This window comes from Anticarsia gemmatalis, chromosome 5, assembly GCF_050436995.1.
Source record: "Anticarsia gemmatalis isolate Benzon Research Colony breed Stoneville strain chromosome 5, ilAntGemm2 primary, whole genome shotgun sequence".
Lineage (NCBI taxonomy): Eukaryota > Metazoa > Arthropoda > Insecta > Lepidoptera > Erebidae > Anticarsia > Anticarsia gemmatalis.
In genome coordinates, this window is record NC_134749.1 from 7,524,168 (window position 1) to 7,536,366 (window position 12,199).

Sequence of the window (12,199 nt, forward strand, 5' to 3'; positions counted from 1 at the left end):
TTTTTTTTTATTAGACGCTGTTTCCAGCTTTAACGTAAAATAATAGGTAGGTCTATCCAACCTAGCATTATCTACCCTCAAACAAAAAAATGTTTTTTAAATAATCATAGGTAGATATGTACCTATTGTAAGCCCATATTTTATGACTTCTAAAGCATGTTAAGCACGTTTTCATCTTTCAGAAGCCAAAATGCCGTTTGTTTATTATAGGTTTTATCTAACAATTTTATTTATGTTTTTATTTTAAAGTAGGTAGCTTTGTAAAAGATTAATATAATTTAAATATTTTGCTAAAAACTTACTTAAGTTGTTATAGTCATCGTATTGATAATCAAGTACCTAGTTGACTACCCGTGAAACCAACTATTCATAAATTAATACGGCAATTACGGCAAATTACGGCATAGTTTCGTATTTTTTGTATTTTCGTGTGGATCATACCCTACATGGAAGTAATAATTATTATTACTTCTTCTATGGGATCATAAGACATAACTGCCTAAAATAGAGAGCCAGTTTCAGAATCTAGGTTTAACAAGAAATAAAACTTCCTGAGCATTTCGGATAAACCTTGAATGAGTAAAAGTTAACATTTTTTTCGTCAACTCAGCCAAGTACCTTTTTCCTATCCATATCTGTTTGAGATGAAATTAACGTAAAAACATCGGCGTTTTCTTTTCCATTCTTGTCACAAAATAACTATTATTCCGGGATCCCTCCTACCTTGACATTAATAAATCAACTGTATACTGTATGACATAACAATGAATGACACTTGACAACTGACAGATATATACGTCATTCATTATCAATCAAACAAAACAAAACAAGAGCAACGTGCGCGCACGGTGCGCACGCAAGCAATTTACGTATGCGCTCCTTCTAACTTCGTGTCTTCGCCGCGTGGTCGACTGGTACGACTATTTTTTTATAAAGCGATCTACCCTCATTTTCAGATTGCTCGACTTTTCTTAATTTGTTGTAGAAGTTTATATAATTCGGGCTTTTGAGATGAACATTGATAAAAAAAATTTAGACAGCTGAAGACGAATACCTACATTAACGTCTTTTCAATTCTTGAAAAAAATCAATAACTTTAAATGGACTTTTGTAAATTGCTTAACATTTCAATATGTTTCGATACCTCATTGTCCTCAAATTTCCATAATAGACAAAAAGTAGGTGCGGTGACCGTATCATAATAATATTTTATTCGACATTTAGGTAGAAATGATTTATTTGTATTAATTATTCTAATTTTAGTGGCCCTTGAATACCATTGTTCTAGTTTAAGTAGTAGTTTGCCCCCTGTGAATTGCATAAGCTCATGTTGTTTGCCTCTATTACAGATAACATTGGACAATTGATAACAGTTGAACTCTGACATTGATGTAAGATATTTATGAGTATCTCGTATGAACTTTATTCTTCAATCAGTCTAAATTGAGACATTGTTCTGTAACCAGCCACATAGAATTCAACATGGTCATACTGAGGTTTTTTTCATCTGAGGCTTTCAGTGCTCATAAGACTAAAGAGATCCTTCAAAAACTAAAACAAGTAGACACTGATGTAGTACAACTGTCTACTGAACTGTGTTACCATGTGGAGCTGTGTGAAGGCTGTGACTATCTCAACATTAATCAGATCAAGATTCTGAAGTGGCTTCTCAGTTCTCCTCTGCAGCCCTATGCTTTAAAAAATGAAACTGTGTACAAAAATGTTCAAGGAAATCAAGTTATTATTGAGATCGGACCAAGGTAAGATTTTATATCTCTTTAACTACTATAATTACTATTACTGATGTAAATGATATACTTTAGCTCGGCATTTGTGATATAGGTTCTAGGCACTCATGGAAAACGATTGTTTTCAGGTTTAATTTCTCAACAGCTGACTCTAGTAATTCTGTCCAAATATGTGAGAGTGTTGGCTTACGTGATGTCACTAGATTGGAAGTGTCAACCAGATATCTTATTACATTTAACAAAAATAAAAATGTTCTTGGAAAAACATTGGAGACACTGGCAGCACCCTTACATGATAGAATGACGCAATGTATTTATACAAAAGAGAATCTTCCCAGAAATAGTTTCAATGAAGGTTTACCTAAAGATTTAGAGCCATGGTTTGTGGTACCTCTTCTGAAAGAAGGAAGACCAGCAATGGAGAAGGTCAACCAGAAATTAGGTAAAATTTTGTAGGTTTATATAAATACCTTATTTCTTGTTAAATTAATTATTAGATTTGTTAATAAGTCAACTGTTGCAGGGTTGGCTTTTGACTCTTGGGACATGGATTTCTACATGGATCTATTTGTAAATAAATTGAAGAGGGACCCAACTAGTGTTGAATTATTTGACCTTGCTCAGAGTAACAGTGAACATTCACGTCATTGGTTCTTCAAGGTAATTTGTATTGAAGTTTCTTATCAATATATTTTTTATGCATACCTGAACCATGTTAAATGAATTCTTTTTATACCATAGGGAAAACTATTGTTAGATGGCAAAGAAATTGATGAATCCTTGATTGATATGGTGGCTTCAACTCAAAAAACTTCAAATGATAACAATGTAATCAAGTTTGGGGACAACAGCAGGTAGTATAGTAATTCAAAAATATAATCACATCTTATTTGAAATGTAATTATTTTGACATGCATGACTATATTTTAATTTCAGTGCTATTAAAGGTTTTAAACACAAGAAACTGAGGCCGTCTAATGTAAGGAACCCATCTCAAGTTGTGGAGGAGGTGACAGAGTCAGATATAATATTCACAGCGGAGACCCACAACATGCCTACAGCAGTGGCTCCGTTCAGTGGAGCTACCACCGGTACTGGAGGTCGCATCAGAGATGTACAGGGTGTTGGCCGCGGTGGCCATACTGTTGCTGGAACAGCAGGCTACAGTGTCGGCAATTTACACATTCCTGGTAAGATTACTGTTACCTAATGCAATAATTTTGAGTTTAAACAATTTCACTGTGTCCAATAGAAAGTGGTCCAAAAAATGTGTTAGTAAAAGTGAGTAACAACATGAACATAATATTATATTGGCAATGAACTTAAACTCTATTGTCAATTTTAACCTTATTATTTAAACCTTTTTTATACAGGCTATGAATTACCTTGGGAAGAGAAGAACTGGGAATACCCAAGTAACTTTGCAAGCCCTTTGCAAATCATTATTGAAGCTAGTAATGGAGCTTCTGACTATGGCAACAAGTTTGGAGAGCCAGTTATCTCTGGATTTGTGCAGTCCTATGGTTTGAAGAATGGAGACAATGTGAGGGAGGAGTTTGTGAAGCCAATCATGTTCAGTGCTGGTATTGGATACATGCCACATAGCATGATTAAAAAGAATAAGCCAGAAAAAGGTTCATTTGGTTTTCCTATGTATTACAGTGTGAATATTATTGCTGTGGAATTGAATATCTTGTAAGAAAGATTGTGTCTTAACTTGAGCGTTTATACAGGTATGTTATTGGTGAAAATCGGTGGTCCTGTGTACCGCATTGGAGTTGGCGGTGGTGCTGCGTCATCGGTGGCTGTGCAAGGTGGCGACTCTCGTGATCATCTGGACTTTGGCGCTGTACAAAGAGGTAGCGATAACACCATATCATGATATAAACAAGTGTACGAATTATGAAATATTCTTTTCTACCTTGCTTTCCTTTTTGCCAGGTGATGCGGAAATGGGTAATCGTCTTAACAGAGTGGTCAGAGGATGTTTAGAGGCTGATATCAATCCTGTGGAATGTAAGTTATACAACTAAGCCAAATTCATAACATGATTACAATTAGGTACTATACGAAGAATACTTAGTATATTCTTTAAATCTACAGCTATTCACGACCAAGGCGCAGGAGGAAATGGTAATGTGTTGAAAGAGCTGGTTGAACCTGAAGGAGCAGTGGTGTTTACTAAAGAGTTCCAATTAGGTGATCCTACTCTTACTACATTAGAGCTGTGGGGAGCAGAATACCAAGAAAATGACGCTCTGCTTTGTTCCAAAGAGAATAGAAGCACTCTTGAGGGTAAGTACTAATGATTCCTTGAAATATTTTATAGAGCAAGCATTATATTAGTTTTTGTAGCAAGTATGACGAAAATGTAATTTGTACTTATATTTCAGATATTTGTCGTCGTGAGAGATGCCCTGTATCATTCGTAGGCGAAGTCACAGGGGATGGTTATGTAAGTCTTGTAGAAGACTCGTACACTGACAAATACTTAGACAGGAACGAGAGACTCAAGCAGGAACATAAATCGAAGTTACCGTATGATTTACATTTGGAAGCAGTGCTCGGTATGTCATCATTGTTCGTTCATTGTGTTAATGGAAAATATTTTGTAATGAGCTCATAAGGTCAGCTGTTACTTAATCTTGACGTCAATACAAATATGTGATTAAGTTGTAAAATTAAAGTAATAACATTCACCGTATTCGTGTTTATTAATACTGATTTATAGATAAGGATATTTGTGTGTTGTTCTCTAAAGGTTATTACGCAACAACTGCGAAAACCTTTAGGTATTCATGCCAAATTGTTCAATATCAGCAATAGTTATTATCAATAATGTATTTTTAGGTAATATGCCAAGAAAAACATTTGATTTGGTGACGGAGAAGAGGACTAAATTGCCATTGACTTTGCCACAAAATATTACCGTTCAAGATGCTCTTGACAGAGTGTTGAGATTGGTTAATGTAGCAAGTAAAAGATACTTGACAAACAAAGTAAGTTTTTTTATTGTCAGAAGATTCAATATTTCTATTTATGACTGGAATTTGTTTATACAATCAAATATAGTCAACGTTTACTAATTTCGTCATTTTTACTTAGGTTGATCGTTGCGTTACGGGGCTAGTGGCGCAACAACAATGCGTGGGTCCTCTACACACGCCCCTAGCAGACTGCGCTATTATCGCTCTGTCGTACTATGACCTCGTCGGATCCGCTACGTCCATCGGAACACAAAACATCAAGGGTCTGCTGGACCCGGAAGCCGGTGCGCGTATGTCCCTCGGAGAAGCTCTCACCAACTTGGTAAATATCATAATTACTTTAAGGAAAAAAATCTTGTGTCATATTTTTCTTTTAGACTGGCTCGAAGGAATCTTCTTATCTGGGATAAACTATATACTTAGTTAAAAAAAGTCTAGCCTCGTGCCCACATTCGTTATGGGGTTTACAGCCCATAGTCGTCGTTAAAGACATGTTAACTTCCTATCAAAGGCAATCTAGATGTTAAAATTGTTATCAATTATAAAGTTGACGTCAAATCGTCAACATTTGTCGGCGATTTCGGTGCGTAGACCCCACCCCACATGAACGACGCGTAATACTAATGACGGCGGTAGGTGTTCGCGGGCATCTCGGAGCTGGAGGACGTGAAGTGCTCGGGCAACTGGATGTGGGCGGGCAAGTCGGGCGCGGAGGGCGGCGCGCTGCTGCGCGCGTGCGGCGCGGTGTGCGGCGCCATGCGCGCGCTGGGCGTGGCCGTGGACGGCGGCAAGGACTCGCTCTCCATGAGCGCGCACGTCAGCGGCACCACCGGTAAAGTCAAAGTCAAATATTCTTTATTTCATAAACTTTAACAAGTATTTGAAATCGTCAAATACGTACCTACGTGCACTCCTCACGATTCACTTCTGTCTGTGAGCTATCAGTGATCGCCCAGAGCTAGGACGAGGTCTTCGACTTGCGTGCCTCGTAGAGCTTCTGAGTGCGTAAAGCCGTCGGTCCTATTCAGCTAGGAGAGTGATAGAGTAGAGAGTGACATGTGTACCGTGAATAATTATTAGGTATGCTTCTTCGACTTCTTCAACCCTTCAAATGAAACCCTGCACGGTTGGCGGGCTTAGATGTAACCGGCCTAGCCGAGCTGGACCGAACATAGATGGATGTAATCGCACTCATAGGTCGACGGCTAACGATGACGATGACGTAAGCGATGATCGTCCGAATTTTCTATTGATACGACGTACCTCGATATAGCCGTTGGAAATGTAAAAATAATATTTAAAAATTAATAATAATTGTTGTGTTTCAGTCAAGTCACCTGGAACGTTAGTAGTATCGACGTATGCCCCGTGTCCCGATATTAGAGTTAAAATTGAACCGGCTCTTCTTCGGGAAGGATCCGCTTTGGTCTACGTACCTGTCAGCCCTGGACAATACAGGTTCGATTTGTTTTTATTAATTGCTGCTTGGTAACTGACTAATCTGCAAGATATAAGAACTATGCCAGTGATAGTTTTATATTTATTGTGAAGAGATTTATTAACATTGTTAAATATTCTAGGCTCGGTGGTTCTGCACTTGCGCAATGTTACAAACAGCTTGGTGATATTCCCGCTGATCTTGATAACCCTGCCGTGCTTAAGTCTCTGTTCAAGGTCACTCAGAGATTATTGAAAGGTAAAAGATTATATTATTTATATGTGCCACAAAAATTATAAATATTTCTTAGAATATCATTAGGTATTAATATACTTATATATAATAATATATTAATAATAATATTACTCAGAATACTTTCACTTTATTAATACTAGACTGTTTGTATAAGTTCCAGTAATGTTCACGTTTTCTAGAAATCATTTTCTTCCTTGGATTAGGAAAGTACCTATTCCAAGGAAGATTATAACTATAATAGTGTGATTTTTTAATTTCAATTGCAGAAGGTAAACTGTTATCCGGCCACGACATTAGCGAAGGTGGATTCGTAACTACGGTCTTAGAGATGGCCATCGCTGGTATTAGGGGCATTAACCTCGACTTCCAAGTTGAGCAAAATGTATCTGCAATCCAAGCACTGTTCAATGAGGAACTAGGTATTATACTGGAAGTGGCACCTGGTGACCTGGCGCACGTACTGAATGAATACAACAAGAACGGTGTGAATGCTAAACAGATTGGTACGACTGGGAAATACGGAATGAACTCAGAGGTATGTTTACATTGTTATAGAAACGAAATTATAAATTTAAATACCTATTTATTTGTAGGAGGTTTGTGATCGTTACTTCGTTTACGCGATGAAAAATCCCGGGATAGAAGTCTCCGGGTATAAACTACTAACAAACTTTACATACTTATATCCTTACAAACTTTCTCATTTATAAAATTACTAAGATTCATATTTATTTATATGAGTATTATATATAATGAGGAGCTCGTGGCTTAGTGAACAACAGCCGCGCAGATCGATCTCTGAGGTTAAGCCATGCTTGCCGAGGTTGATTTGTGGATGGGTGACCATCTTATACATATCGAGTTCCTCCGTGTTTCGGAAGGCACGTTAAATTGTGGGTCCCGGCTGTCATTTTCGGAGATCTTTGACAGTCGTTAACAGTAGACAGAAGCTTGAAAGTCTGACAACCAGTCTTACCGAAAGGTATCGTGTTCTCCCAGGTAACTGGGTTGCGGAGGTCAGATAGGCAGTCGCTCCATGTAAAACACTGATATTTCAGCTGCATCCGGTGAGACTGGAAGCCGACTCCAACATAGCTTGGAAGAAAGGCTAAGCTGAGTATATTTATTTATATGAGTCTCGTTGTTTCAGGTCACCATTAAAATCAACGGTGCTAAGGTTTTGGACACCAGTCTGATAACTGTCTTCAGAATGTGGGAAGAGACAAGCTATCAATTAGAATGCTTACAAGCTAATTCTGAATGTGTTACTCAAGAATGGAAAGGTAGAAAATTGCAGAATTAGTATTTGTTATTACGAATTCTTGTTTTACTGTTCATATAATATGTTTTTAATTTTACTTCTTAGGTCTTGAAAAACGCAAGGGCGTCACCTACAATGTCACTTTTGATCCTACATTAGCTGTTGTGAAGACTAACCCGATCAGAGTAGCTGTACTTCGTGAGGAAGGTAAGACATCAAGTTCTTCTACTTCTTCTATACAACCGTGTAGTTTAAGGTATTTTCGTACTAGCTGCTACCGCGATTTCGTATGCGTAAAATTATCTTCCGTAGTAAAAGTATCCCATGGGTTCGTCCCATAAACGATCTGTGTATCAAATTTCATCAAAATCCGTTTATTAGGTTTGGAGTGATTCAGTAAGAAACATCAAAACTTTCGCATGTATCATATTATTATGATTATAAATATATATTTTTACAGGTACAAATGGTGACAGGGAAATGATTGCATCCCTAATGATGGCCAATTTCGACGTGTTCGATGTGACTATGAGTGACTTGCAGAACAAAAAGATTACGTTAGATGCATTCCAAGGACTTGTTTTCCCTGGTGGATTCAGTTATGCTGGTAAATACACTAAAAAATAATTGCATGTGTGTAATGATATTGTAAGCATTGTTTACATAATACTTTCTTTGTTATTTTAGACACGCTGGGTTCAGCAAAGGGATGGGCAGCTGGTATTCTGTTCTCAGATTCACTTAGCTCCCAATTCGCTCACTTCAAGCAAAGGACCGATACATTCTCTTTGGGTGTATGCAATGGTTGCCAGTTGATGGCGCTCCTTGGATGGATTGATCCTGAAGAAACAAAGGGATCGAATAAAACTCAAATATTCCTCGATCATAACGCGTCTGAAAGGTAGGTCCTGAATTTATAACTTGTATTTAAAACCAGTCATAAATGTATTTTATTGAATTATCTAATTAACTTAATGTTGTGTAGATTCGAATGTCGCTGGAGCGCTGTGAAGATTGCCGAGGACAAGAGTGATGTCTGGTTCCGTGGAATGAGTGGCAGTGTGCTCGGCGTATGGGTGGCACACGGTGAAGGCCGGTTTGCTCTCTCAGAATCTTACTTGATGGATAAACTGCAAAAGAACGGCCAAATAGCTATGCAATACGTCGATGATGATGGAAAACCAACAGAAGTTTATCCTATGAACCCTAATGGAAGCCCATGTAAGTAATTACTCATTATGAATATTGTACTACTCATTTAAAAAATATGTTTGAAGTAATTGATTGAAGTATTTTTTACTGAAGGTAAGTGTCATTAACTTTAGTATTATAACTATAATAATTGTGTACAGTGGGTATAGCGGGCGTGAGGTCCCGCGACGGTCGCCACATCGCCATGATGCCGCACCCCGAGCGCTGCGTGTTGCGCTGGCAGTGCGCCGTGCCGCCGGCGCAGCCCGCCACTGTGTCGAACCCTGACAGCCAAGCTTCACCGTGGATCAGGCTCTTCCAAAACGCCTACTCGTGGGCATCCAAGCACTAATTATTTTTAATTATTTACCTTTTAGAGCATTTTATTTCCGCAAATCCGCAAATCATAAGCTATATTTTAGAATGTAACAGACTCATAAGAGCATTTTTCATTTCCAAATCAATCCAATTATAAAGATAAGCTATATTTTTTTTTACTAGTTATAAGTATAATTTTAGTATACATCAATTAAATTAGTTATGTATTGTTAATTATTTAGTATGTAATAACTACCTTCATTCCATTTTGCCAACACCATAATGTGCCTTATGATGGTTATGAACGAAACTTGTTGTTTCTCTAAAATCTCGTAGGAAAATGTAGTTAATCATTAATCTACCTCTTTTAGATCTATGCATTTGTGCAAGAGCAATATTTAAATTATAACAGGTATTCAATGGGACCACTTTTATTGTAAGGAATATTTACCAAAAAGTAGGCATTCAATTTTGTTATTAAATCACTTAGTTATGCATTAAATTGCCATATCTGATTACAGAAATATTTAATAAATTACAACAAGTAGTTTAGAATTTAATGATACAATGAAATATAATTTTAGTTGTTTATCAATATTTTTATTATTTACATTTTTATAGTATTACTTTATTGTTGATTTTTGAGCATTTATAGTATAATCTCATAAGTAATACATCTGCTAGAAACAAAAAAGAGCTAGAAATATTTTAATGAAAGATTCAAATAAGTACCTTTAAAAGTATGCATTTTATTTAATTTGTATACACATATTACTTTCGTAAAAAATATTACATTTTTCAGATAAGTTTAAAATTAAAAAGACATATTTTTATACACAACATGGTTGTGGTAATATTTTTGGAGAAGTTTTGAAATAGAGTTTATTTACATTCCATCATAATCATAATATGTTATAAAATAATAAAAATAAAAATTATTAAGTAATGATCAATGTTTTATTTTTGTTAGTGCAGAAATCCTTTAGAATGGTCATATATTCATAGCCATGATATCTTGAATAGATCTTACAAGATCTTTTCGTCGAGCCTTTTCCAGAGCATCACAAAGGACAAAAAACCATTTGTCAGGATCTGCCTTATGATATTCATAGGCCTTCATAATTTTAGAAGCTTTTTCAGCAACAGTCTTGTTTTGTAAATCAATATCATCAATATCACATTCTCTTATCCTTAAATTCCTTCCAAGGTCTCGCCAAAAACTACCAATTTCTTCAATGATAGTTTTGAAAATTCTTTGCTTTTTTCTCTCACTTATATTTCTTCCAACAGAATTGCTGTTTACAGTAATAAAACTCTCCTCTTGCTCCGCACTGCCTTTGGAAACTTTATTGCCAACTGAAACTAAGAGAAACTAGTTAGCATATTATATCTATACTAATATTATAAAGCTGAAGAGTTTGTTTGTTTGTTTGTTTGAACGTGCTAATCTCAGGAACTACTGGTCCGATTTGAAAAATTCTTTCAGTGATAGATAGTCCATTTATCGAGGAAGGCTATAGGCTATATATCATCATGCTACGACCAATAGGAGCAGAGCAGTAGTGAAAAATGTTACAAAGCGGGGAAAACTTTGACGCATTCTCTCTTATGTGACGCAACTTGGATTCTCTCTTATGTGACGCAAGCAAAGTTGCGCGGGTCAGCTAGTTTGTAATAAATACTCAACTGTTGCTTGGTTGTAGTTAATGTATTAAACTTTCCTCATTATTTATCAAATGTTAAAGCAAGATTTCTTTACACAGTTAACATGGTTGTTAGATAGGCTAATACTAGACACTAGCAGAGTTGGTGTAGCTAAAAGTTATTCTGAAATACATAAATATTCTTATGATGAAGATATTATACAAGTGTTGGATAGCTCAACGTCAGGACTTTCCCCCTTAATCCCTATTAACATGTCATTGTGATTACTCACCGTAATAGTTAACACATTCTCTTGGCACGTGGCAATCTTCATAATCTGTTATTTTCTTCAATAATTGTTTAGAGTTGGGAAGCTTTAGGGCAATGTTTTTTAAGCATTCAACATTATCTTCTGATAATATGTCTCGGATTTCTAAGACTTGCAACAACTGCCCTACCGAATTGATTTGTTCAAATCTTCTTACGGAATTGATGCCATCCCTGAAAATCTCTTTAAGCGAACTAAGTAATTCACTATGCCTTTCGGCTTGGCCAGCTGCATACACGATACTTTGCTTTAATTGCGTATACTCTGATAAAGTCATCTTGGACAAGTCTAATATTTGTTATTTTACTAGGCACTCACAGTCAAGAACACAATATATCTATGCTATAACAGTAATGAAGTATAGCTTCGAAGTCGAATTAGAAAATGAACACCAAACCTATTTTTACTGATAACTTTAATAACAAAATGAACTATTCCATAATATGACTTTATGACTTGTATGTAGTTTCGTTTCACGGTGCTGGTGACAGCGCTGACAGTTGACAGCGGAATGCGGAAACGAAACTTTTAGGAATTAATATTTTATTAACTAGCCGCAATTAAATAAAACTAAATAGAAATTCATCAAAGAAGAACTCCAACTCTGTAATTAAAATATTTTATAAAACAAGATGCACCTGAAGATATTGCGAAAAAAGTACTCGCGAAAACTTATCTGCGTGGAACGGAGAATTGCATAATATTGTTGTATCTTATTTGTGAAAGGGGGGTTTCCCAATTTCCAGCAATGCTGTGCGTTTTTATTTGCGTACTTAGAAATTGTGAGTTTGGTTAGTAGACCATGGATATGGTAATATACCCCATGTCATGCATAAATACCTATCTACTTTTGATACAAATAAAATAATATGGATATTCACAACAGAACGTTTACGGAGACCAAGATGACTAATTAGCCTATCATGGGTAGGTACCACCTACCTATAGATTCCTTAACATTTTGAATAAGTTTAACAAATAGGTAGCTTATTGAGTATTCTGATCTCTGATTTTGCATAATTAGGCTTT

The 12,199-nt window shown here is 36.2% G+C and overlaps 2 protein-coding genes across 3 annotated transcripts; one reads left to right on the forward strand and one right to left on the reverse strand.

Annotated features, from left to right (window-relative positions):
* Positions 1-764: 764 nt before the first annotated feature.
* Positions 765-9,798, forward strand: Pfas (phosphoribosylformylglycinamidine synthase). Its single transcript, XM_076114510.1, has 23 exons — positions 765-914; positions 1,350-1,760; positions 1,877-2,190; positions 2,272-2,408; positions 2,490-2,602; positions 2,685-2,938; positions 3,122-3,382; positions 3,482-3,607; positions 3,690-3,764; positions 3,852-4,043; positions 4,142-4,315; positions 4,599-4,747; positions 4,854-5,057; positions 5,372-5,567; positions 6,064-6,193; positions 6,316-6,431; positions 6,695-6,963; positions 7,579-7,711; positions 7,795-7,896; positions 8,150-8,296; positions 8,377-8,590; positions 8,675-8,910; positions 9,042-9,798. Exons 2-23 carry the CDS (start codon positions 1,483-1,485, stop codon positions 9,230-9,232), a joined length of 4,011 nt encoding a protein of 1,336 aa, XP_075970625.1. The 5' UTR covers positions 765-914; positions 1,350-1,482; the 3' UTR covers positions 9,233-9,798.
* Positions 9,777-11,647, reverse strand: Fadd (fas-associated death domain protein). Of its 2 annotated transcripts, none has more exons than XM_076114518.1 (2): positions 11,135-11,647; positions 9,777-10,554 (listed from the first exon to the last, which is right to left on the reverse strand). In XM_076114518.1, exons 1-2 carry the CDS (start codon positions 11,445-11,447, stop codon positions 10,190-10,192), a joined length of 678 nt encoding a protein of 225 aa, XP_075970633.1. In that variant the 5' UTR covers positions 11,448-11,647; the 3' UTR covers positions 9,777-10,189. The 2 variants fall into 2 exon arrangements, with proteins under 2 accessions (XP_075970633.1, XP_075970631.1); XM_076114516.1 differs by having other exon boundaries at positions 9,777-10,560; positions 11,135-11,645.
* Between the last annotated feature and the right edge of the window lie 552 nt (positions 11,648-12,199).